The following is a 27897-nucleotide window of genomic DNA, read 5'->3' as shown; positions in this document are numbered from 1 at the left end:
TTCAAGCGAAGTAACAATTCAGTATTCATTCAGTATCTGTATTCTTATTTCCGGCCTCACGCTAGGCGGCACGAAATACATAAAGAATACGGGTGCTCACTTGGCGCAATTCACACTTATTAAAGTTGATTAAATATTCGGGCAGCCATCTATCTACGTTTGGCTCACAACAGCAGTAACCATGAAGTGGCTGGCTTAACTGCTCGCAGTTATAGGTTCGGTGGCCTTCCTCAGCCATTCCTTCTCCTGAACATTTAGGTAAGACTCCAAGATTTTCTGGCAGTCGGAGTGGTACAAGTTTACCCATTCGATCTCCGCAGGGGTCAACAAGGCAGTATTTATAAGTTTAGTCTGGTATGGAGCCTGCACGACGTAAGAAATTCATCAGCATACGAGGAAGGAGTGGTACATGACAAGAAACACATGCTCAAGTGAACAGGTGAAAAGAACAGTAGGTTATGGAAATGCCGGTGAGCCTGCAAAGTTTTCTTATATTAAATGTGAATCAGTGATAAATATTGAAGGCTTCGCCTGAAAGACCTCCCTGCAGGATTTAAAGAGATGCTACTTCCCTTATTTTGGAGGCACGATTGGGATTCCTTGCCAGGACAGATTATACATTACTTAAACATAGCAATCATCATACATCAGATCCTAGTATAGTACTCCCTCGGTATCAAAATATAAGACGTTTCTGTAGGTTAGTTTAGCCTACAAAAACGTCTTATAATTTGGCACAGAGGTAGCAGTATGGACTCAGGATACTTAAAACAACTTATAAGACAAGAAATATATTGACTTGGATAAGAAAAACAGCAGCAAAAGCTAAGAGAATGTATTATTTATTGAATAGAAATTCCAGGGCTCATAACATTGTGAAATCGAAGACCCTCCTCAGAGAGCTGAACCTAGAAAAGCAGCTATTTTCCATGAATGTCTTAACTTCATCAGCTACTAACTTGGAAGCGCTAGTTCAAAGTGAAAACAAAGAACATCAATAACAGCTATTGCGGTGGACAATGAACAAACAATACTTACCCATGTTATATGTTCAAATGACAAATAACCCTTCTCCCCAAAATTAAATTTAGTATCAGCCTCTTTGACTATAAGAACATTCTCCAACCTTATACCAAAGTTTCCATCTTCGTAGTAACCAGGCTCTGCAACAAGAGATTATGCAACTTACATTCCCTGGGATTTGAGACAACAGGACTGAAACTGGAGTATAAGTAATTCCATTTTGAACTGTTAACAGCAGTGTGAGCTCAGATATTCACTGACCATCTGTTACAGTCATTGATGCTTGCAGTGGTACATTGCGAGCAGAAGGTCTGAAGCTAATTAGATGAGGGCCTGGTTACAAAGAAAAAGATGGTCACATCATTCCATGATGGCTATTCATTCAGATGAACTAAGAGAAAATAAAGAGGATGAGTCACCCATCTGACCTTCATGGACATTCAAATAAGATCCGATTCCATGGCCTGTGCCATGCCGATAGTCAAGACCACTTTTCCACAGTGGGGTTCTTGCCAGTATGTCAAGAGCATGACCTACAAGCAATGTTGAATAGTTACACAGAACATTCCATTAACGGCAAAAATAAAAGATAATGCCATCTCCTTGTATGTAAATGCAAATGCAGGTACACGTATAAATAGTTAGCTTCGCTAAGAAAATACAAGGATTAGTCTTAATTGTCCAATTCGCCAAGAGAAACTCTGCGCGAGTGGGTGCGCAGCCACACTATCCACGTCGTACCCTTTTTTTCATCCATGATTCCCTGATCTTGGCCGCAAATCGATGGCGGATCGATCATCCCACGGCAGCCCTCCAAAGTCACAATATAGCCCTGAAAAACTCGGTTTCAGCTCGGCACTGATAGAGTTGTGTCGAATATAGTGTACAAGGTAGGTTACAGTTGGACTCTGGGTAGTATTGTGTTCAGATAGGATATGGAGTCGTGTTCTAGTAGGACACATGTATCCTAGGCCTCTCATATATAGCGAGGGTAGACACACGATGTAACCTATGCCAACATAATAGAACAGGCGCGCAGGGGAGCCGACGGCGTGTGCCGGCGCCCGGGCGGACGGGGTGCGGTATTGTGACGGTGTCACGGGGAGGAGCGCCCGTAGTCAAGCCCCTGGGATGTAGCCATATCGGTGAACCTCGTTAACAAATCTCGGTGTCGTGCTTGTGTGATTGCTTGGTCCTCGGATAATCGACTACGCGCCTCGGGTTTATTCTAACAAGTGGTATCATGAGCAAGGTTCGATTTGAGGATGCAGGTCGTCGATTTAGAGAAAGGATTGAGTTGAGATGCAGTCGACTACGGTGTGGTCCTCTGCGATATCGGCAAAAGCAAATCAGAGCGAGATGTGTACAGGCAGCAGACGGGACGTGCGGCGATCGATCGGATCGATCGGGCAAGCGTACACAGTGCAACACGTGCAAGCGGCGGCACGGAGGAGGCGGTCGATGGCAGCAGATGTGTGGCGGCGGCAGAGCAGAAGCGCAAGGGTTCGCAAGGGCGTCCTCGAGGGTTGGCCGAGCCAGGCCAACGTGGAAGCATGTGGCCCACGTGCAGGCGTGCCGCGTGCATCGCGCAAGGAAGCTGCTAGGGCGAGATGTGTTGCGTTGTGCTGTACCAAGGCAATACGCGAGATTTGTTCGGAAAAAAAGGAGGACCGAGTCCTCGTACACGATGCACAGGCAGATTGATTCGAGCGAACGAGGAAAATCCATCAGCGATACAACATCGGAATTAGCGGAAGGCTTTAGCAAAGTTTGCATCGGGTCATGTGTTTGGCAGTAGACAGAACAGTGACGTAGCAGTACAAAGGATCTGGCTAAGCATCAAGGAGCAAAGTTTCGTGAGTAGCAAGTTCAATCAAGTTTCAGTCTAGTATTTTGCTACTAGTACATGAGAAGGGTGTTAGAGACTTTGGGCTGCTAGACGTACACGGACTGCAAGGCATTGTGTCTGGTAGCAGCTTGGTTAATTGTTCATGGGTCAGTCATATGAAGAATCATGGCGCCAACGGGTACTTGATTTGTGGTGGAGAAGTTCGACGGGATTGAAAACCTTGGGTTATGGCAGACAAGGATGAAAAATTTGTTGGCACAACATGGATGCTTGAAGGCGTTGCAGGTAGTCATGTCAGCTAAGATGGAATTATCATGTGATGGATTAGAATTCGCGGAAGATGATTTGGGAGCCTCGAGTGTGTCGTGCAGTCGAACAGGTTCGGCTGGGTCGGACTAGGTAGTCCGATCGACGTGAGTCGATTGGAATAGAAGACGGTGATGAGATCGGCGACAGCGACATAGGAGCGTGATGTTGATGGTGACCGACTTCTGGGCGTGGAAACACGTGGCGCAGGCCCGTGGCGCAGGCCCTGAGGGCTTGTGTGGCTTCGACAAGACTATGGCGCGAGGTTGATTCAAGGTGGCGTGCACACAGAGCTTGAAATCGACGGGGCGCGAGGGTGGACTGATCATCTACCATGGAGTCATGTTGAAGGTGGAGCTGGATTGAGGGGCTACGGTGTAAGGATCCAGAGAGTCGAAGCCTATTTCAGCGGGGAAAAATAAGGGACACGTAATTCGGACTGGAGCCCAATGGTCTGATGGAAGCGTAAAACTCGTCATCGGTCGGTGATGATCGGTGGTACTATGTAGTGGGGGTTGAGTGGTGTGGGTTTGCGACCCTTGAGACTCGACCGGGACAGCAGAGGCTCGCCGTGGTAATAGCGGCAAGGCGTGTGCTATGCACGGGCCATGGAGACGGGCCAGGGCTCTGGTGGTCATACATCTGGTGAGACAACTGCGAATTTGACTCGGGATGACTACAAGCAATGGTGAAATTCTTTCAAGTTTCAGACAGGCGGTCAAGAAAGGAGCGGTGATGAACGGTGATGTTGAGTTCAGGTAACTCTTATGTGTGACACCCAATATGTGAGTTGTTCACCTTCACGCAGGTCAGTGATCAGTGTGTGATGGCGTTGGACGGATACTCTGGAAGTTGGGAGCACAAATTAGAGTAACAATGAACTTAATTTTGCTCGAGTGTTGACTGGTCAAGAAAAGAAGGGACTACAAGTTGCAGGTGGAGTCATATGGAGTAGCAGTGGTACTCATGGGATAAGCTCAAGTCCAATGTACATGAAAGTTTGACGCATTGACGAATTCAAGATGGTGGAGAATATTCGCCAAGGTGGAGTTTGTTAAGAGTTGTGTCGAATATAGTGTACAAGGTAGGTTACAGTTGGACTCTGGGTAGTATTGTGTTTAGATAGGATATGGAGTCGTGTTCTAGTAGGACACTTGTATCCTAGGCCTCTCATATATAGCGAAGGTAGACACACGATGTAACCTATGCCAACATAATAGAACAGGCGCGCAGGGGGAGCCGGCGGCGTGTGCCGGCGCCCGAGCGGCCGGGGTGCGGTATTGTGAGGGTGTCATAGGGAGGAGCGCCCGTAGTCAGGCCCCGGGGATGTAGCCATATCGGTGAACCTCGTTAACAAATCTCGGTGTCGTGCTTGTGTGATTGCTTGGTCCTCGGATGATCGACTACGCGCCTCGGGTTTATTCTAACAGGCACACCCCCTTCTAGGCCCCCGAGCCCGTTCTCCTGCCATCCCATCTCACAACCACCGTCTCTCCCTCTCTCTTGTATCGCTACGCATCTCTCTCCCTTCCCTAGATTCAGCCACCGCTGTCAGCCTCGCTCCCTAGTCTCTTCCCCCCTCTTGCGCACGCCCCTTTTTTTCAAAATAGAAACAAAAAAAAAATTAGGAATAGTGCGGGTGCAACGGAACGAATCAAGCGAAACGAGTCCTCCCAGGCCAGGGAGGTGCGCCGCCGCTACTATCTCGTGCTCGTCAATGGCCTCTTTGAGCGAGGTGCGTTGCCACCGTCTTGTGCTCCTGCTCTGTTGCAACCCACCTCGTCCTCTTCACACAGCTGCGTTCGTTTCCTCAGGCGCCGTCAGATCCAGGCTGCAGAGAACGACATCGGCAACCACAACAGCTTGACTGAGTTGTACGCGGCGGCTGTTTGTCTGTGGAGGCAAGGCGAGCAAGCTACCTCGGTCCTTCGGCAACACGAAAACCGTCGGGGCCGCTCACCACAACCGAGCGCGGATGATGGCCAGCTCAACACCGATGTCAGCGTGCAAGTGAGATGGCAGCGGCGATTGCGCCTGCGGGGGCTAGAGCCGGGGGCAGCTCGAGCGCGCGGTGACCTTGACGGTGGTGGCCGCTGGAGCTCGAGCGCTCACCGAGTGTGGCAATGTGCAAAACTTGAATGTGAATGAGCGCGCTCTCTTCTTGCTCACTTGGTGCGTTCAGCTGTCAGCAGACAACGCTTACCAGCTTATACTAGCAAAGCCAAGCAATCTGGCATCAAGTTTAAAAAGAAAAGGCAAGGCAGCACATGGAGGCACATGCAACATGGCATTTGGCAGCACAGCCACCACCGCCCAAAGGATGCATGCTGCCACGCACAGGGGCACACGGACCAGCGCAGACTGACAAGCTGCGTGCAGAATACATGGTTGTGTCCCCCAGCAGACTTAACACGTGATATGTTGAAGGTGCCAATCAAAGTTGTAAATCTCAGCTAATTACCTAGCACTATGTTGTTACTATGGAAGATTTGTGCGTGCAAATTTAAATTTTGCATCTTACTGTAAGACATACAAGTTTAGTGCTGAAAAGTACTTCTTTGAAGCAATCAAATAATATGAATTTACAAACGCCATTTGTATCTCTTTGAACAACCCAAGTATGTTTTCTTTCGGTGTTTGTTTTAGATGTGTTCACATGCATTTATGTCCCCTATTCCATATAATATGCCGTGGTGGGGCGCGCCAAGGCGCATATCAGCCACTAGTTGTTCATAAATAACTACACAACTTCAGTGGCCAATGGGGTTCTCATTTTGACATCCATGATCGACAACTTCGTCTACACCTCCCGCTTCGTAACCCTTGGACTGGACTCGCCTTTAAAAGTTGCGGAACACGTTATCAGCACGTCTGCTCCCCCAACTCTACCACGTCTGCTCCCCCAACTCTACCCTGAGCCTCCATCGAGCGGGCTCTTGTTGATCGTCACAGAGGTATTGATCCGAAATATTGTTTCAAAAATGGATTCCTCATCTAATTTTGATTATGTTTTTGCAATTCCCATAGTTTACGGAATATTTTGCACCTAGCGAGACCGAGCAAACTTGATGTCACTCACCAATGTTGATTCTTTATTTGCATAAATGAGTTTGTTGACTACACCGGAGGTAGATGGTGCCAGAAGGCAGACAAACAAGACAAGTCTTCCTGAAGCTCATAGTGTGCGTGTCAGCGACTGACACGTCATTGAGCACGACGCACACCGAACTGCCGACTACTATGGCTGGGTTGCACCACTTCCATCATGCATTGGCCTCGATGGCCGCCACAAAATCCTGTTGCCGACTACTTGAGAGCGTCGACATGCCATGCGCGAGCTCCTACGTGCCCTACCACGCCAGATGTGCACTAGCTGCCCAAGCTGTCAGCCATGCTGGACACCATGCGCTGGCATGCCCGTGCAGCTATCGTGCCCAATCGCATTCGTGCCATTGTCGCGCTTTGGCAATGCTCACGAACCGCCCATAGGCCACGACACGTGCACATGCCGCAAACTTTGTTCGAGCCGAGCTCGCCGTCAGGCCCCTGCTGGCCTCGACAACACCTCAAGCCGCCGAACACTGGCCACGCACCGTCGTCTGGTGCACGCTGAGCCACGTGCCACCGCTGAGCTATACCTCGTCGCAAGGCCAAGCTGCCATCGCGAGCTCTTAGCGTGCCCGATCTGTAGTCGTCACTAGCGCGCTGGCTGGCTCCACCCCTGCGGCGCCAACTCTGCTCCAAGCCGTCGAGTGTTAGTCATGCACTGCCTTGCGGGTCAGTTCACACGCCACGAGCATTACCACGTCGTTTGCTTCTGGCTCCCGAGCACCCCACCCCGCCCTGCACCGTGGACTGCTGCTTTCAGCCCCAACCATAGTGTCCACCACTGCCAAGTAGTGGAAACCCAAGTCGCTGCACCCCGGTAACGAGTTGCCATGGTTTTGGGCCGCTAAGGGTTGTGTGGCATATTGCCTGATTCAAAATAAATAGATTGGTTGCATTCGGTGCATATTGGCTCACTGTCTTTCAATTCGACACGGATATTTGTAGTTTAGCCCCTATAGTTTCTATGTAGTTATGTGATTAACATTCATGGTTAATTATTTTACGCATAAGCCCCCCAAACTATCTATTTTTTTTAAATGCACATATTTAGCCTAGGAGGATTCGCTTAGGTAGCTGGAACGTAGGGTCTCTGACAGGGAAGCTTCGGAAGCTAGTTGATGCAGCGGTGAGGAGAGGTGTTGATATCCTTTGCGTCCAAGAAACCAAATGGAGAGGACAAAAGGCGAAGGAGGTGGAGGATACCGGCTTCAAGCGGTGGTACACGGGGACGGCTGCAAACAGAAATGGTGTAGGCATCTTGATCAACAAGAGCCTCAAGTATGGAGTGGTAGACGTCAAGAGACGTGGGGACCAGATTATCCTGGTCAAGCTGGTAGTTGAGGACTTGGTTCTCAATGTTATCAGCGTGTATGCCCCGCAAGTAGGCCACAATGAGAACACCAAGAGGGAGTTCTGGGAAGGCCTGGAAGACATGGTTAGGAGTGTACCGATTGGTGAGAAGCTCTTCATAGGAGGAGACCTCAATGGCCACGTGGGTACATCTAACACAGGTTTTGAAGGGGTGCATGGGGGCTTTGGCTATGGCATCAAGAATCAAGAAGGAGAAGATGTCTTAAGCTTTGCTCTAGCCTACAACATGATTGTAGCTAACACCCTCTTTAGAAAGAGAGAACCACATCTGGTGACTTTTAGTAGTGGCCAACACTCTAGCCAGATTGATTTCATCCTCTCGAGAAGAGAAGATAGGCGTGTGTGCCTAGACTGTAAGGTGATACCTGGAGAGAGTGTTGTACCCCAGCATAAGCTGGTGGTTGCTGACTTTCGCTTTTGGATTCGTGTCCAGCGGGATAAGCGTGCCAAAGTCGCTAGAACGAAGTGGTGGAAGCTCAAGGGGGAGGTAGCTCAGGCGTTCAAGGAGAGGGTCATTAAGGAGGGCCCTTGAGAGGAAGGAGGGGATGCGGACAATGTGTGGATGAAGATGGCGACTTGCATTCGTAAGGTGGCCTCGGAGGAGTTTGGAGTGTCCAGGGGAAGGAGAAGCGAAGATAAGGATACCTGGTGGTGGAATGATGATGTCCAGAAGGCGATTAAAGAGAAGAAAGATTGCTTCAGGCGCCTATACCTGAATATGAGTGCAGACAACTTAGAGAAGTACAAGATGGCGAAGAAGGCCGCAAAGCGAGCTGTTGGTGAAGCAAGGGGTCGGGCATATGAGGACCTCTACCAACGGTTAGGCACAAAGGAAGGCGAAAGGGACATCTATAAGATGGCCAAGATCCGAGAGAGGAAGACGAGGGATATTGGCCAAGTCAAATGCATCAAGGATGGAGCAGGCCAACTCTTGGTGAAGGACGAGGAGATTAAGCATAGATGGCGGGAGTACTTCGACAAGCTGTTCAATGGGGAGAATGAGAGTTCTACCATTGAACTGGACGACTCCTTTGATGAGACTAGCATGCGTTTTGTGCGGCGAATCCAGGAGTCTGAGGTCAAGGAGGCTTCAAAAAGGATGAAAGAAGGCAAGGCGATGGGCCCTGATTGTATCCCCATTGAGGTGTGGAAAGGTCTCGGGGACATAGCGATAGTATGGCTAACCAAGCTTTTCAACCTCATTTTTCATGCAAACAAGATGCCAGAAGAATGAAGACGGAGTATATTAGTATCAATCTTCAAGAACAAGGGGGATGTTCAGAGTTGTACTAATTACCGTGGAGTTAAGCTGATGAGCCATACAATGAAGCTATGGGAGAGAGTCATTGAGCACCGCTTAAGAAGAATTTCAAGCGTGACAAAAAATCAGTTTGGTTTCATGCCTGGGAGGTCGACCATGGAAGCCATTTTCTTGGTACGACAACTTATAGAAAGATATAGGAAGCAAAAGAAGGACTTGCATATGGTGTTCATTGACTTGGAGAAGGCCTATATAAGATATCGCGGAATGTCGTGTGGTGGGCCTTGGAGAAACACAAAGTCCCAGCAAAGTACATTACCCTCATCAAGGACATGTACGATAATGTTGTGACAAGTGTTCGAACAAGTGATGTCAACACTGATGACTTCCCGATTAAGATAGGACTGCATCAGGGGTCAGCTTTGAGCCCTTAACTTTTTACATTGGTGATGGATGAGGTCACAAGGAGATATCCCATGGTGTATGCTCTTTGCGGATGATGTGGTGCTAGTTGACGATGGTTGGACGGGGGTAAATAGGAAGTTTTATGGAGACAAACCTTGGAATCGAAAGGGTTTAGGCTTAGCAGAACTAAAACCGAGTACATGATGTGCGGTTTCGGTACTACTAGATCTGAGGAGGAGGAGGTTAGCTTTGATGGCCAGGTGGTACCTCAGAAGGACACCTTTCGGTATTTGGGGTCAATGCTGCAAGAGGATGGGGGTATTGATGAAGATGCGAACCATCGAATCAAAGCCGGATGGATGAAGTGGCGCCAAGCTTCTGGCATTCTCTGTGACAAGAGAGTGACACAAAAGCTAAAAGGCAAGTTCTACAGGACGGCGGTTCGACACGCAATGTTGTATGGCGCTGAGTGTTGGCCGACTAAAAGGCGACATGTTCAACAGATCACCAAAGAGCTAGCTATGGACAGGGGTGCGTGGAAGCTTGCTATCCATGTGCCAGAGCCATGAGTTGGTTGCGAGATCTTATGGGTTTCACCTCTAGCCTACCCCAACTTGTTTGGGACTAAAGGCTTTGTTGTTGTTGTTGTTGTTGTTGTTGCACATATTTAGGCTTAAGCCTCTCGGGTGCGGTTTTTGCATTAATTTCAGGTTTTGACGCGCTTAACATGCTACCTTAATGTACACGATTTTATTATATGCTTTTAGTGTCATGGATTAATCGTTCATTATTTCTAATCGTCAAGTATTGCATATTTTAGCGTGTTTTAAAATATACTAGAATGCCATTTTGATAAATAAATATGAACCATCATCGCCTTTATGCTATGGATTACCCAATGTAATTCCCCAAAGCTCGCATTAATTGCTGATGGCCAAAATCAATAAACCAAGAGAACAACGGCTTGGCCATAATGGGCTAGATTACCCCAAGAAGCATTCGACCTGGAGATCATCCTTGAATCCAAGTGAATTTAGAGGACGATAGGCTTGGGGACCCAGATGGTCCTCACCACTCATAGGGGAATGCCTAGGCAATGCATTTTCTTGAACTCCCATCTCCACGGGACCCTGCAAAATGAGTACATGGCAGAACACAATGCCCTAGCCCTTTTGGATCTCTCTCGAAAAGCAATTCAAGAGGCTGGAGCACATAGTTTGCCTCCATGAGATGACGGAGTAGAACCTAGTTGCGCAACCACTTTGGAGCAGGGTATCTCCATTGTCCAGAGGAGCACAATCTACTCCTATGATGGCGCCTTAGAGGTGCCCATGGTAGAGGCATTGGCGTTCACCCCTCCACCCTAACTCGATGTTGATGCTACCCTAGCAGAAGTTCTCCTATGAGGAGATGCTTAGCCGGCTTGCTATCTAGGCTGGAGTAATTGGCTCCCTTGTTCACTCCGCCTGGTTTCCCGTTTGTTTATATGGTACCTTAGGTTAAACTAGTACACTCATTTCGGTTGGGTTGTAAGCTCTATGTTAGCTAAACCTTTGGCAATTGAACGATGTTTCGTTATTACTATAGCTCCTTCCTCGCTGAGAATTGCGAATGAGAACCTGCAAACACTCCCCCCTCAAATCCCACCCCCTCCAGCATGCATCGGTAGCCGTTCACATTTGGTATATAAAGAGGAGAGCACCCATACTACGCACAGTAGATGAGAATCACTAGTAAAGAGCTCTTCCCATATTTCCTCTGTCAATTTACCTTCTGTACTTTTGTGTGCTTCTGCGTAATCGAAAACTACAACTATGCCTCCCGCTCCGCAGCCCTTGGACCGGACTCGCCGACAAAGGTTGTGGAACATATTTCATCATGTTCCCAATTCTTTCATTGTAATAACTATGCTATGCAGATAGCAAGGCTTTGTTTGGACTTTTGATAGTGTCCTCCAAATATGACCTACTCCTACTTCAGACCTGGCCTTACACGGACATATTTGTTGTCACACATGATGCATGCCTCACAAGGTTAATCCAATCAAAGTATAACCAAAATCAACATATTTGAGAGGGAAATGAATTCAACTGAAGGCAATCTTTTCAACCAAAGCAATATTTGTTTAGTTCAAGCTCGAAAATGGTAAGCATGGCTGATCACATGTCAAACTTTTGCAATATTTTGATAATTTTCTCTACAAAAGCTTTGCCTGCACAGTGCTATGCATATGCATAGATTTCTTGAGAAGGCACAAGAGTTCACGTCATAAGAACACTGAAAAAACGACTCACCTGTGGTCCCATTAGGAAACACAGCAGCATCTAGGGCAATGTGGCCTTTCAAGACCTATTTTCGATATTCAACACCACTTTGGTATCAGCATGAGGTCAAACATAAGTAGTCCAAAAATAAAAATTAATGTGGAAATTATACTAGGTGTGAGTTATCACAGCATATATTGGCAATGGATCAAACGTAAGTCAAGTATTTAAGATCAGAGTTATTTTACTTAATATAATAAGGTAAATAAAATAGCATGCCTACTTCAAATATCAAACTGCCTTTAGTTGAAATATAAACATGTGTTCTAACAGCAGAATAATGGGACAGGCAATCACAAAGCACCGATAGTAATAGTAGCTGAGCTAACAGGTGAGGTGTTTGGATATTGTGTGACAATCATTGATCAAACTACTAATTGAGTAACAAGGTTAAGCTGTAAGCTCAAGGAATTCTTTAACTCCATAAATGGAGAGTTCATAAGGTGAGAACACATGAAAACACCGTGATTGATGCCACGCTTGAAGAAATAATATTCCAAAAAATATACAACCTGACTCCATATCTCATAATAAATTATAGTATATATTAAGAACAAGTAATCAAAAATATAACTTACAGCTGTGTAGCACGATTTCTGATGCTCTGAGGGTTTACCAAAATGTACAGTTCTTGTAATGTCTGTAGTGCCATCCAGGTACTGCAAGTATACCATCACTAAATTCATTAGATTCTATGGAATCCGCAAACAGAAAATTGCAGTTCAATACAGATATGTACTCAACCTGTGCCCCAGAGTCACAGAGATATATTTTATCAGCATCAAGTTCCGCACATGTATTTGCCTCAGGAGAATAGTGAATTATTGCTGCATTTGGCCCCACAGATGATATCGTAGGAAAACTTAAACCTTTAAAATGCTGCAGCAACATATAATGACTGGTCAAAGCTGATATGTATCAAGAGATTGAATACAAAATGCCCACGAGGAATGGGTATTAAATATAAGTTCGAATAAAACATGCTAAGAAAAGATGTTCCAAAAAAATACGTATTTTAAGAAACAATGTTCCAAAAACACACATATTTCAAGAAACACCACAACACTACATATTAGTACCAATGTCACCGCGACACATAGTTGCAGGGAATCTGGGTCGCCCTGGTCGAGGAACGAGGTCGAGGGTAGCGGGTGGACACCCCACCGGAACGAGGTTCAATGAGGGGTATACTTCTTCAGGACGCTAATTGGTGTGGATCGCGATCCAAAGGTTTTCGGGTCGATGACCCCGGTACGATACATCGGGTTGTGGTACGCAATCCCAATTTTTGCATGGAGGGAAAGAAAGAACTTTACGACCTGCACCAATATACTTCCCAATATTGCAGGAAGGGAAAAGATCCGGCCTGAAATTTCACACAATAAAAATAAAAATTGATTATAAAATGGGGCCACAAGTCAGCCCATGGCGTGATTATTACTTTCCTACGAAGCATTGGTTGCACAACTATGACCAAATCCCTCTTCGTCGGTTCATCTTCAAAGCTCCAGTCTGGCATGGATCAAGCTCCAAGCCTCCCCCCATCAGACTCCACGTTCTCCTGTTTGCCTTTCCCGCCATTCTTTTTGCCTCGTGCTTCCCCAATCGGCGTCGAAATCTCTAGTGGCTCACCGCTCGCGTACGGCGTATTAATGGTGGGAGCAGGACAGGAGACGCCGCATATGGCAGCGGACAGCACAAATGGACGTCAGCTTAGCAGCGGATCGTGGAAGGGCGGACTCCGGCAGGCCGGAAGAGTTCAGATTATTGGAGTGCGATTGCATGGTAAGCATCAATTCCCCATGAATCGATCGGGAATCGATCTAGGTCAGCGTCCATCGATCAAGGTCGCAATCCAGCAATCGATCTAGCTCGACCCGACGTCGTCCCCGGCCCTGATCGGGGTCGATTGACCCCAGGACAGGGATCGCACCCTTGACCTGCGAACCAGGCTACTATGCCTTGACATTGTAACTGCATATTTATGCTCTACTAATTTACTGCAAAAAAAACACCCACATTGGAATTGCAAATAAAACTAAAAGGCACCTAGGGGCCTTATCTTAAGCCTCAGTTTACGGTTGTGACAAACTTATAATGGGACACACAAGAAGTCGGTAAAACTGGCTGATAGGATCATGAAAAGTGGTTTATGTTTAAGCAGATTCCGTGTATACTATCAAGTGACTTGCTGGGATGGTAAATTCCATAAATACTGCAGAATACCTCTTTCTCCGCACGGAAGGCTTCGAGTTTATCACTGACAGAAACCTCAGTAAGTTTTATTTCCCTGAAGTACAAAAAGAGCAGATTAACATAACCAAATCCCTGGTCTCTGACCCTCTAATAAACAACAGTAAAACATATGCATGTGTTTATCATAGGATGCAGAGCGTAGGGCAAATAAATCATTCAATAGGTGACGTAGCATGGATGCAAGATCCTTTTTCATGTACTGAAAAATAAGATGCAAATAGAAAATTCGGTCTGATAGTTGAAACTTGGAACTACAAGGAATGCGCCTGTAGAACTAACGATATGTTATTGTTGTAACAATAAGCCAACAATAGAAGTGCACACTAGTAATACTGCAGTAGAAACAGATCTCATGGTCAGTTAAAACACTCAGACGCCGGAGTGAGATATTTGAAGGAACCACAATTTTTATCAGTACCACTACTGAAAAAAAATGACACTAGCACTCCCCATAATCATCATGAACCAGTTAAGTCTCTTTGCTCCAAAGACTGCCTAATTATGTATCATAATCATGATGACATAATTAGGTGTTCCGTTACAAAAGATTGGTCAATGATGAATCATAAGTTCATTTATCATAAAGCCAGTCTTATAAGACATATGCACTTCTAATGCAAATCCCCACTCCAGAAAACCACGTAAAATGTCTAGCAGACTACTCTAGGAACATATAATAGTTTTCGTTGTGTAGTAATGCTTGGCTCTAGCTTAGACTAAAGACAGCTCACAGGATGCTCAAAAAACAAACTGCAAAAATAAAAGGGTAAACTCACAAATGCTCTTTTTTCTGTGATCCATTGGCCTCACTGAAGTAACCAGAGGCCCCATAGTTCTCTTGCATCTGTGATTAGAGGAAAACAAAATAAACTAACATCAAAGCAAATAGCAAATACCAACTAAACATGTTGAACAGGATCATGGATAAGCATGCCACATCATCAAAGTACATGAGCTCCATATCAGATGCAAATTAAGGGTGTGTTTGGTTGGAGAACCAAGTGGAGTGTAATGTCATGGTTCCATTCCAGCGGAATCTGGAATGGGACTGGTTCCGTACAGATGGAGCAGAATGGTTCCATTATAGCGTTTGGTTGGAGAGATAGAATGGAATAAGTATGATCAGCTCACCTCTTGCATAAGAATGGTGAGATTAAATTACCTCACTCGAATACACATATATTCTCAAAAAACATAGCTCTTTGGATATTAAGCAACATACTTTTTTGAATTTTCATTACCATTTTGTTAGTAATTGCAGCACAAACAATTCATAATATACATCTCTTAAAAGTTAAATAATATGTTTCTATTTTTTTTAAGCAGGAAAACATGTAGCAGTCATGGGCTTGTGAGCGTCCAAGTTAAAAGTAAGTTATAAGAGCATCTCCAGCAGCTCCCCTATTCCCAAAAAAAAATCACGTATAGGGGAAGTTGACAGAGAAAACGCGCTCCACCAGTTTCCCTAAACACAATAATTTTTAGGATCTCACCCAAAAACACCCCAACTTCCCCTATATAGAGGAGATGCATCTTCCCCTATATTTTTCCCAATACAAGACACATCAGCGCGCCGCCGCCAATTACCGTTGGACCACCGTCAATGCTCGCAGGACCGCCGCCGGACCACCATCGTAAGCCACTAGCTCCGCTGCCTACCGCACCAGGCCCCCACCCCACCATGCCGCTGATCGCCGAAGCTCCGCCAGTGTCTTCCGTGCCGGTGTCTTCCGTGCACACGAGAGAAAGAGAGATAAGCCACTGACAGGTGTGGCACATATGTCATACTAAGTATAGGGAAAGTTGTATTGGGGATCTGCTACAGAAGCACACCTGTGAAACCCAATAAATTTATGGGGAGAGCCCCAATACACACTTATAGGGAAGGCTTTTTTGGAAGCTGCTGGAGATGCTCTAAGCAGGAAAGCACGTAAATTGTGTACATATGCTTTCATTACCTTCTGTGAATCAAAATTCATTGTTTCATGTACTTAAGACTTGCATGTAATGGTTGATAAGATAGTCGTTGTCTCCAATGACATCCTTTTAAGGACATGTACAACGTCTTGTGCGCCTAATCCAGGAGTTTGAGGTCAGGGAGGCTTTAAAAAGGATGAAATGAGGCAAGGCGATGGGCCCTGATTGTATCCTCATTGAGGTGCAGAGAGGCCTCGGAGAGAGCGACATATGGCTAACTAAGCTTTTCAACCTCATTTTTCAGGCAAACAGGATGCCAGGAGAATGGAGGCGGAGTATATTAGTACCAATCTTCAAGAACAAGGCAAAATTGTACTAATTATCGTGGAATTAAGCAGATGAGCCATACAACAAAGCTATGGGAGAGAGTCACGGCACCGCTTAAGAAGAATGACAAGCATGACCAAAAATCAGTTTGGTTTCATGCCTGGGAGGTCGACCATGGAAGCCATTTTCTTGGTACGACAACTTATGGAGAGATAGGGAGCAAAAGAAGGACCTGGGAGGTCGACCATGGAAGCCATTTTCTTGGTACGACAACTTATGGAGATATAGGGAGCAAAAGAAGGACCTGCATATGGTGTTCATTGACTTGGAGAAGGCCTACGATAAGATACTGTGGAATGTCATGTGGTGGGCCTTGGAGAAACACGAAGTCCCGACAAAGTACATTACCATCATTAAGGACATGTACGATAATGTGGTGTTTGAACAAGTGATGGCGGCACTGATGACTTCGCGATTAAAATAGGACTACACCAAGGTTCAGCTTTGAGCCCTTATATTTTTGCTTTGGTGATGGATGAGGTCACAAGGGATATAAAAGGAGATATCCCATGTTGTATGCTCTTTGAGGATGATGTGGTGCTAGTTGATGATAGTCGGGCGAGGGTTAATAGAAAGTTAAAGAGCTATGGAGACAAACCTTGGAATCAAAAGGTTTAAGGCTTATAGTAGAACTAAAACTGAGTACATGAGGTGCGGAGTACTACTAGGCACGAGGAGGAGGTTAGCCTTGATGGGCAGATGGTACCTCACAATGACACCTTTTGATATTTGGGGTCAATGCTATAGAAGGATGGTGATATCAATGAAGATGTGAGCCATCGAATCAAAGTTGGATGGATGAAGTGGCGTCGACCTTCTGGCATTCTTTGTGACAGGAAAGTGCCACAAAAGCTAAAAGGCAGGTTCTACAGGACAGCGATTCGACTCGCAATGTTGTATGGCGCTGAGTGTTTGCCGACTAAAATGCAACATGTTCGGCAGTTAGTGTAGCAAAGATGTGCATGTTGAGATGGATGTTTGACCACACAAGGAAGGATCAGGTCTGGAATGATGATATACGGGATAGAGTTGGGGTAGCACCGATTGAAGAGAAGCTTGTCCAACATCGTCTGAGATGGTTTGGGCATATTCAACGCAGGCCTCCGAAAGCTCTAGTACATAGCGGATGGCTAAAGCGTGCTGATAATGTCAAGAGAGGTCGGGATAGACCAAATCTGACATGGGAGGAGTCCACGAAGAGAGATCTGAAGGACTGGAATATCACCAAAGAACTAGCCATGGAGAAGGGTGCGTGGAAGCTAGCTATCCATGTGCCAGAACCATGACTTAGTTGCGAGATCTTATGGGTTTCAACTCTAGCCTACCCCCAACTTGTTTGGGACTAAAGGCTTTGTTGTTGTTGTTGTTAATAGTTTACGCATGTATGATATTTCTTCGAAATGCAATTTTTGTGATAATTTATATGTTTGTGACAATATTTCTTGTAGGATTAGACTTCATACACAAGGATTTAAATTGGTAGCTACAGCCTTTTGAGAGTTCAAAAGCCAAGCTATGGCACTTTGTACCACTATCCTAACGACGACCTCTATAGCATGTGATTTGGTATAGCTCACTATCAGCTATAGCTAAAGTATTATCTTGTACGTGTGCATGGGACAAAAATAGCCTGTAATCATTTGTACACGCAAACTTAATCCAAAACGACCATGTATGTAACTAAATAACATGAAACAATAGAAACCCTAACAATGAAGCATCCAATCTTTCTTGGGAGGTTGTTTGATGTTGGAGCTTCGGCCGGTTGGCGACTTCTTCCAAGCGACTCCCACCGGCACTCACGATGTGACAACCAAGAAAGAAAGTAAGCCATCTATCCATACATTAATTAGTTATTAAATGATGATTCTCCTTTGTCCTTACTTGGCCAGTGTTTTTGTTAGACACTTAATTTTCTACTTTTACTTTAGAAACACTATTGTAAATAGTTTCCACGATAGCTGGCATAGCTATAATGATGCCACAAAACGATTTAAAACCTTGTTCAAGCAAAATATAGGGGTAATCTTACCACATAGATGAGAGGGTCATCTCAAACCCACTTGGTCATGTTCATCCACCACCAACACTCCAACCGACTCATCCCAACCATCTCTATCCCTTGAACCAAACAAACACCCAAACTGGATTATCCCATCCAAAAATAGGGATGGCCCTAACCCATCCTTGACTATCCCATCCAAAAATAGGGATGGCCCTAACCCATCCTTGACTATCCCAAGCAAACACATCCTTGGTCTCCTCTTCACTCTCAACCCCCAACTTAGGTTGTGTTTGGTTGGCCTTTTGTAGCCAACTTCTGGCTTTTCAAAGCTATAAGGTGGCCAAAGGGTGAGAATGAGAAGCAGAAGTTGTAAAAGTTGTAGCTTCCTCGTAGTGCAATTGTCGCAACCGGTGTACCCTCAACTTCAGCTTGGCATTTTTAGCTGTCCCCTGATAGTTGTGTGGTATTTACCCCCCTTTGGCACTGGTAAGTGGAAAACCTTTTGATCTATTCTCTCCCCCCGAACGTAAGCCCACCACGACGACACGAGAGCGCCTCGTCCCCGTCTCTTTCCACTCGTCCAGAGTGCGGGCAGCTAGGGTTCCTAGCCGCCGCAAGCGCCGCCGCCTACCCTCCGCCGTCGGCGCCGCCTCCTGCGTCCGCCGCCACGCTGGACCCTCCTCTGCCCCGCCTCGACGCCTCCCTTGGAGCAACCGCCCCCATCCCAGCAGCGTCGTCGCTCCCTGAAGCCGCCCTCCCGCCCAACAGCAACGCCCCGAGAGCTACGCCGACGCCACCTCCCGCGTCTGCCACCATCTTCCCTCATCCCCTCCCTCCCTCCATCATCTTCTGTTTGTTTAGTACATGGTATGGAGTATGCTTGCAAGGTGTTTGTGAGAATGCCTGTAGGAAGAATAGTGTTTGTTCTGAAATGTTGTGTCAGTACGAGGGAGATGTGTGTACAGAATGGTTATTGGCATGTGATTGATTGTTAAATTGTACATCGATGCCATATTTCGCACGAGAGCAGGAGAGAAACATGCTCATAGTGTTGTTGTTTCATGTTGTCGTCGGTATAGTTTCTTGTTTGTTTGAGATGGAACACACACGACTCTTGACCCCTTGTGCTCAAAGATTGCAGGTAAAATCTGGCGATCTGTGTGACAGACAACACAAGAGTTTGTGAAGCATTGCCCATAAAGTATTTTCTTGAAGACATCATTGCAAGTAAAGTTTGCCTTCAAGATTGTTAATTCAGCATGATTGTTGGCTTGCTGATATGAGCTCAGGTGCTACATGAGCGATTGAAGAAAGCTAGGAGATCACCAACAATTTTAGTGTTTATTAGTAGTTGAGCTGATTATGGTCAGATTTCTTATAACAACTCATGGCTCAATTGGATCCAGAGCTACATTGTATATCATGCGTGTATGAAAATAAATTGCTCTCCTGTTTATGCATGTCCTATGAAATCAAAGATGTATAGTGCTCTCCTGTTTATGCATGTCTTGTGCAATCAAAGATGTATAGTGCTCTCATGTTTGTATATACATATATAGTGCAACATTTAAAAAATGAATTTTTTTTTCTTCCCGAAGTAGTAATTTATGTGTCAATTAACTTGCATATCGGTGTTTTACCGTCAATTAGCATATAAACAATCTCAGGGGCATTGCAGACAACTCAGTCAAATCTACAGTTTAACAGTTGTTTCAACCAAACAGCTTCCAGCTTTTTCACAGCTGAAAGCTCACAGCAGCTTTCTCACAGGTCACAGCTCACAGCAGCTTTTTCAGAATCTGCAGCTCAACCAAACACAGCCTTAGCCTCCTGCTCCTTGGGGAAGCACAGGAGCCATCAAGGCATATGTCTCCCCTAGTGCTGGCAAAGCTCTACCACCCATGGGCAGATTTGGGCCCCAGGCAGCCCAGGCCATTGCCTGGGGCATGGAAAAAATCATAGGCCTATATTTAAAATAAAAAAACTTTGGCCTGGGGCGCAGCCCAGGTCCAAGCCCAGGCCCAGACGGCAGGCCGCCCAGGCCAACTCACCCGCACGGCCGCACGAACTCGCAACAGCCAGACGCTCTGCCCCCGACTCAGTCTGGACTGGACCTGACTAACCCTAAGCCGTCGCCGGTCGCCGGTCACACCCGTCGTCGCCGGTCAGCTTCTTGCCTCCGTCCGGCAGTACCCGGATCCCCCCTTTTCAGCGCCCCCCCCCCCCCCCGGTTGTGCCGCTGCCGCTGCGGGTTGCGGCTGCTGTCCTGTTCGCCGTGTCCGGCGTCCGGCGAGGCGCCGAGGGCGCGACCGCGCGAGGCTGCAGCCTGCAGGCTGCCCGGCCCGGTGTCCAGTGAGGTAGTCCTCACTTTCTCAGTACAATTTTGATGACTTGATGCCCTGTTTTTGTTTATAGATGCCATTGTCTTGTCAGTATTTGATTGGATGATGATGATTTTAGTTGCTAGATGTCACTGTTTGTCTGTTTGTTAGATGTTGTCATGTAGAAACCAATTTTGACATTGAGAAATTTTTGTTTCTCTAAAATTTTACAGGAGCGCAAGATGAGCAAAAGAAACAAGACATTGAATTCTTTTTTTCAAGTTCGAACCACCGAAGCTGCAGAAACGGGTCCTTCAGCTCAAACAACTGATGTTGAATCTGCCCCTAATGTTAGAGCTGAACTCAAACCCGGTGATGTTGAATTTGACCCCGGTAAGAGAATACCAATTGAGGTGTTAGATCCAGACATTAGAGATCTTGCTAGAAGGGAGTACATTAGTATGGGTCCTTGCCAACCAACTAATCATACATATGAAAAGATAAATGGTAGGAGCTTTCATGACTATTGGTTCAATGATCATCGCGGCTGGTTGGAATATAGCATTGAAAAAAAATCAGCCTTTTGCTTTTATTGTTTTCTGTTTAAGCAACCAAGAGCTGAAAACTATGGTATTGAAGCATTCACGAGAAATGGATTCAAATCTTGGAAGGATGGACCTAAAGTTTTTAATCAGCATGTTGGCAAGCATGATAGTGCTCATAATAAATCTAGGCAACATTATGAGGATTTCAAAAATCAAAGACAAAATCTGCCACATGTCTTTGATAGGGGTTCTCAGAAGCAAGAAGAAGAATACAAAGCCCGTCTCTTGATTATATTGGGTATTGTCAAATTTTTGATACTACAAGCTCTCGCTTTTCGTGGTCATGATGAGTCTACTAGCTCAATGAATAAGGGTAACTTTAAAGAGTTGTTGGACTTGTTCATAAAGAAAGACCCAAAGGTGGCAAAATTATTTGGGGATGCGGGAGATAACCATAAGCTGACATCACATAAGATAAAAGGATTTATGCAAGGCTTGTGCAAAAGAGACCACCAGTGCCGTTCTTGAGGAGATTGGAGATAGTAAATTTGCATTACTTGTTGATGAGTCCAGAGATGCATCTATGAAGGAGCAAATGGCTATGTGTTTGAGGTCAGTACATTTGCTTGTGTGTGTGTTATTGTAGCCTTATAGGTGTATTTTCTTAAAGTTCTTATATATTAATCATGCTCCTTTGTCTTATGTAGGTATCTCGGCAAACGAGGGGAGGTGATTGAGAGATTCATGGCAGTTGAGCATGTTCCTGACACTAAAGCAACTTCACTGAAGGTAGCTTTGGATGGTATGTTTGGTAATCTTGGCTTATCTATGTCTAATTTGAGAGGGCAGGGTTATGATGGGGCTTCAAACATGAGAGGGGAATTTCGTGGATTGCAAAGATTGATCTTGGCGGAAAATCCTTATGCTCATTATATACATTGTTTTGCCCACCAGTTACAATTAGCGGTTGTTGCTGTTGCCAAGTGTTGTTCATCAGTAAGGGATTTTTTTTAGTACACAAGCATGGTTGTTAACATTGTTAACGCTTCTTGTAAAAGACATGATCAGTTAGCCCAAGAGCAACATGATGAAATAGTACGCCAAATAGAGGCCGAGGAACTTCTTGAGGGAAAAGGGAAAAACCAATTAACTAACCTTGCAAGACCTGGTGATACACGGTGGGGATCGCATCATAAAACATTGTGTCGTCTTGTTGAGATGTGGAAACCAGTTCTAAAGGTATTAGAAATTTACACAATGATGCAGATAATGTTGCCCAAAGAACTACAGCCGCGGGGTTGATAAGCACATGGAGTCTTTTGAATTTGTTCTCATATTGCATCTTATGATTAGATTATTGGGCAAGACTAACAATCTGTCACAATGCTTGCAATTGAAAAATCAAAATATTGTACGTGCTGTGGGATTGATTAAAACCACATTGGAGGATATTCAAGAGATAAGGCAGAATGGTTGGGATGAGCTCTTCAAAGAGGTAACAGACTTTTGTGTCAAATACAACATTGTAGTGCCAAATATGGAAGATACAAGAACTGCTAATGGCCGTTCAAGGTCTTGGGGTGGGCAATTGGTAACTTACAACCATCATGTCAAAATTGAAATATTCAATGTGTTGCATGATCAACTTATTGTGGAGTTGAACAACCGCTTTGCTGAAAGGTCTACTCAATTGTTGAGATGCATTGCTTGTCTTGATCCCAAGAATTCATTTGCCAATTATAATGAAGACAAGCTAGTAGATCTTGCTAATATGTATGCTGCTGACTTCTCTACATATGAAGTTACTTTTGTCCTTAGAAACCAACTAGACTCATTCATTCGGGAAGCAAGAGGTGATCCACATTTGATGAATTGCAATGATCTTGGTCATCTTGCCATGAATATGGTTAAAAGTGATATGCACACAACTTTTCCCTTAGTTTACCGTCTGGTTGAGTTAGCATTGATTTTACCTGTTGCAACCGCAACCGTGGAAAGGGCATTCTCAGCAATGAGCATTATCAAGACCGGATTGAGGAACAAAATGGGTGATGATTGGATGAATCATAGAATGGTATGTTACATTGAGAGAGATGTATTTGTTAGTATCGAAGAATCCAAGATCATTGAGCGATTTCAAGGTTATCGCACACGTAAAGGTGTTTTGCCTCGTCCTACACGTAAGTTTTCACATTTTGCATCTATTGTTAATTAGTTTTGCCTGCTATATTATGCATTGATTCGCATTTCAAAATTGATGATTGAAGGTTTAGCGATGTCTGCTATTGAAGATGTAGTCATGGGAGGCTCAGATCAACCAATCATTTGATTTGGTATCAATCTTCTGTATCATTTATCTATGCCACATATTGTCTTTTGATTTGTCTTGCTTTATTAGTTGACCCATCATGGAACAAATGCTGCCATTGAATATCACGTTTGGTTTCTTATTAGTTATGCAAAATATAGATTGATTCTTGTATGCCTTGAAATTGGTTTTTAGCCATTAGTTGCTCGCCTGGGGCGTCAACTATTCCTGGGTCCGCCACTGCTACCACCTTTTGATGTGTAAATCACCTCCTCCCATCCTCAAGAGCAGCTTCACGAACAGCACCTCTCTTACAACGTGAACAAACTCGAGAGCACGCCAGAGCAGAGAACTGGGCTAGTAGGCTCGGACGATAACCACGGAAACCAGCAAGTGCATGGTCCTCAAGGGCAAGGATGAGATTGACCAGGTCGGGTTATGTGCAGCCACATTGTCGAGGCCACTCAGCCCAAGGAGGTGATGCGACGGCCTGTGGTGTCAGAAAGGGCATGGAGGGTAGCAGCCGCAGCCGTTTAGCCCGGTGAGAAGAGGATTTGGGCTGTGAAAATGGTTGAAACTGCAGATTGGGGGGGGGGGGGGGGGGGGGGGGCGTGAAGCGGGGCAACCACATCACTAGGATCTCTTGCTGGAGTTCCCATGCATGGCGGCAAGGGAGGCGGCTTAAGACCCTAGAGGTCAGATCCTAGGAAGCGGTAGGGTTATGCCATGTTTTAAGTCACAGAGCATTTAAGTAAAAAGTCTAATTAACTGACCTGATTATCCAGCCAAGCCAGGTATTGCACAACAGCTGCGCCATCTCGAATGTGTGCCTTCCTCAAACCAGTCAGCTCCATGGGATTCTATATCATCATTACAACAAATTTAAAATGTTTAGGCAAAAAAATACTAAATGATTGAACTTGCAAGGACATATAGCTTATCTTACATACCCGTACGTACTAACTGAAATGCACACTTTTAGCTTATGCAAAAATACAAAGTGAAATAAGAAAAAAAAATTGCTTGAACAAGATACACTTTTAGCGTGCAAACTATTATATCTGTATTCTGCATAATAGTTACAGCCTTACAGGATGTACTTCTAACATGAAACATTTGTTTAATGTGATAATATATGTTCACAATCAAAAGGGATATGATCAGTACACACAATTATGGCAAAACCTGTTTTTAACACTTCATTATACTTGATAGCTGATACCAAATTAACTCATTTGAGTGACTCAATGTTAACACTTCTCTTTCTTTCAATGCGTCCTCTTGGTGCTCCTAGAAATTACTGGGCTCATTTATCCAGCGCAATTTAGGCACATGCAAATATCAAGTTCCCATGCTTGATAATGAAGCATAAATTTTCTTAACAGTACTAGATTTAGGGGAGTTTAAAAAAAATGGTATGTATGTCATAATCCATTGGAAAAGCTAAAGGTGATTGCAGTCTACTGGAAAGGCTAAAGGTGATTGCATGCACACGAATTTCTATTAAACACACATGCATAGAAAAGAAAAGAAAAGAAAAGAAAAGAAAAAACCTTGACAGCCTTTGGTAGAGTAATGGGCGATTGCAGCATCAAAGCTTGATCTGGTCTAAGCTTTGAGTAGAGTGCAAGGCAACACGAATTTGAATCAATCCAGATTTTGGACTGTTCCGCCACGTTGATATCCTTTTCCATGTGCAAGCTACCATTAACTGCAGAGCCTTTCAGCTGTCCAGATGCAAGCAAGCTCACATCCAGCTGAACCATATCATACTCTCTGATATCAATACCACTTTCAGACATGTAATTCTTAACCTGCACCAGATCACCATTAACACCACAATGGGAAGATTGCAAATTTAAAACATTCAGTTTACTCACTGACCTCAGTTGTTACTTTTCTCTTATCCACATAAAAGAAGGCACCATGCAGGGTTACAATAGCATAAGAATGAACCACTGGGCTGTAATGCACATCATTTCCCCGAACATTGTACAACCAAGCAACCTAAAATGGGGATTTATATAAAGAGGAAATTAAGATGCTCATAAATCCTATAAAATTTGAGAAAATAGAACAGATTCAATTTAATAGACCGTACGGAATGAGTGAAACTAAGATGCAAATCAATTAACTGTACCTCATCAAGGGCAGTAATTATAATGCCACTAGCCTTTTCATGTTGTAACTTTTCTCTTAACTCCTTCATCTTTTGTGCTACACTACGCCCAGCAAATTCTACAGGGTGCACAATTACAGGTGTAGCATCATTCGGAGGACGATCTTTCCAAACTTCATCGACGAGGTCAGAGGAAAGCTGAAACAACGTCTGATTATTCTTTAAAAATGCTTGCTCATATCTCTGAGCAGAATCCACAGAGATGCACCATGAATCAATTCCAATAACCGCTTCAGCCGAGAGATTCTGAGAACACAACAGCGGATTTAGTTTTCACAAGTTAAATTAGAGACGAGTATTCAATTAACAGATGGTGAGATGGCAATGAAGTTAAGGCGTTCACAATTTTGACATATTCCACAACTCTTGAAGAAATAACAAGCAGTTTCAATTACAGATTGATTGGTGTGTTTCCTTAAATGCTGAAGCTGAACGCTTATATCTATTTAGACAGAACTCTGAGGAGATAACCTTACTATGGTGAACAAGAAAACCACATTTGCAGATTCACATCACTGAAATTGTGGCAGAACTCAAAACGGACAGCATCGTAGGTTCCTCATCATTTGTACAAGTTCTGTGTGGTAGATTAGAAAATTGAACCAAATGTGCAAGGGAAGGTGGTCAATACTTACATCAGCTATCCAGACTTCGACTGGTGGGTCTTCTCCCATGCGCATGAGTCTCCACCGATCGCTAAGTTGATTCGTGGCCTGCAAGAAGTATCGTCCATCCGTCCATAATAACGCCTCCTTTGTAGTGATAAGGGCCAACCCTGTATAGGAATTGAGGATACGAACCAAATAAGACGCGTGACAACTAAGTAAAAGGAAATAATGAACATCAGGCTCGGCATGTTGCAACACCCACACTTTCAGATATCCATACCAACATAATAATTCAAATCAATGAAGTCCTTTCTGATGAAACATGTCGAGAAAATCCAAAATTTTAATCCATGGCAACACACAGATATATAGCTAGCCCTACCCATACTCTTTATGACAGAATTGATGGGGGCGAGCGTCGATGTGCCATGCCATCTGGTGTTCACCTCATACAGGTGGAGGCTCCACAGCCCCAACCAGCTATCCGAGGAGACAATAATGGGATTGGTGGTAAACGACGGTGACAGGAGGAGATGATGTGAGAGAGATCGACATGATGGAAAGGGCATCCGCTATAGGATTCAAGGGAGAAGACAGCAAGTGTAGATAGTATGCAAGGGGGAAGGGGCCAGTGCACAACTGGAGGACGTGATGACGGATTCATCACAGCTGCAGAAAGGAGAAGTGGCTCAGTGCGCTTAGAGGAAAAAATATATGTCGTTCCATGGCAACGAACGGGAACTCAACTAATCGCATAATAAAACCTAACCAAGCCTCAACAAAGCACGAAGCTGATACTGGATTCGATCAATTGTTCACCATGATGACATGCTATCTTAGCTACTTTGAAAACCTCCCTGCTGCCGCTTGCAATTGATGTAGCACACAAGTGGCAAAACAAGTTGCTACAAGCCTACAACAACACAAACCTAGTATTGCCAACTAATAGGCGGTGCTGTCGACCTGAACTCGTTGCAATTGGCAAAGGAGCGATCGACTAAGAGCTAAGAAGACGGATGGATTAACACTTGCCAGCGCTCCCAGTGAACCCGGAGATGAATTGCCGCCGCTTGTCCCGCTCCGACACGTACTCGCTCTGCACGAACACGAACCAGATGAGCAAACCAATTCTCAACCATCGAGCAGAGGAACGAACCAGTAAAGCAGAAGAGATCACAAAACCCTAAACTCGGCGCAGTCGAGCCCGACAGGATCTGATCTACCCTGATCAGTTCCGATCGGCGCGGGCGGCAGGAGCAACAACCTGGTGGGCATCCTCGGAGGGGATGAGGAGCGCGTGGATCGGCGGCGAGTGCGACGCCATGAGCGCGCGGAGCTCATCCAGGTGCTGGTTCCTCGCCGCCGCCGACGACGTCATTATCCTCGGCTTCTCCGTCACGTGGTCGGGGGTGTGTTTGGTCGCTTAGGATGCGATGAGTTCGCGGAGGAAATTGATTATTTGTTCTTGAAGTTTTATTATAACTATTTTCCTGACTACTACAAAAAGTATTCTTAATAAAACATGAAGGTCTCCTTTGGTTCATCGGATAGCAATGGTATAGGAATAAAAAATAATATGAAATGAGATGGCATGCATCCTAAATCTTAGGACGTGTCTAACCGGCGGCCAGCTACCCACTAGCCCTCTGTGGTGGCCGGTCAAAAAGGTAAGTTTTTGTCTCTCTGGCTTATATTAGAAAAAGTAAACAGGTGGCATATGTCAA

The 27897-nt window shown here is 45.1% G+C and overlaps 2 protein-coding genes across 3 annotated transcripts; one reads left to right on the top strand and one right to left on the bottom strand.

Annotated features, from left to right (window-relative positions):
• LOC109740368 (aminopeptidase P1) lies at positions 1-27666 on the bottom strand. 2 transcript variants are annotated; one of them, XM_020299419.4, is made up of 16 exons: positions 27438-27666; positions 27206-27269; positions 26201-26340; positions 25527-25811; positions 25271-25393; positions 24940-25200; positions 24160-24246; positions 14680-14747; positions 13874-13937; positions 12392-12526; positions 12226-12306; positions 11618-11672; positions 1452-1556; positions 1285-1356; positions 1039-1163; positions 1-363 (listed from the first exon to the last, which is right to left on the bottom strand). In XM_020299419.4, the coding sequence occupies exons 1-16, from the start codon at positions 27549-27551 to the stop codon at positions 196-198; spliced, it is 1947 nt and encodes a 648-aa protein (XP_020155008.1). In that variant the 5' UTR covers positions 27552-27666; the 3' UTR covers positions 1-195. The 2 variants fall into 2 exon arrangements, with proteins under 2 accessions (XP_020155008.1, XP_020155007.1); XM_020299418.4 differs by having other exon boundaries at positions 27356-27614.
• Positions 19798-23658, top strand: LOC109740369 (uncharacterized). Its single transcript, XM_040387069.3, has one exon. The coding sequence runs from the start codon at positions 22388-22390 to the stop codon at positions 23291-23293; it is 906 nt and encodes a 301-aa protein (XP_040243003.1). The 5' UTR covers positions 19798-22387; the 3' UTR covers positions 23294-23658.
• Positions 27667-27897: the final 231 nt, after the last annotated feature.

Source organism: Aegilops tauschii, chromosome 4 (genome assembly GCF_002575655.3).
Source record: "Aegilops tauschii subsp. strangulata cultivar AL8/78 chromosome 4, Aet v6.0, whole genome shotgun sequence".
NCBI classification, from domain to species: Eukaryota; Viridiplantae; Streptophyta; class Magnoliopsida; order Poales; family Poaceae; genus Aegilops; species Aegilops tauschii.
The sequence above is the reverse complement of the archived record's forward strand: the minus strand, read 5'-3'. Positions and strand labels throughout refer to the sequence as shown.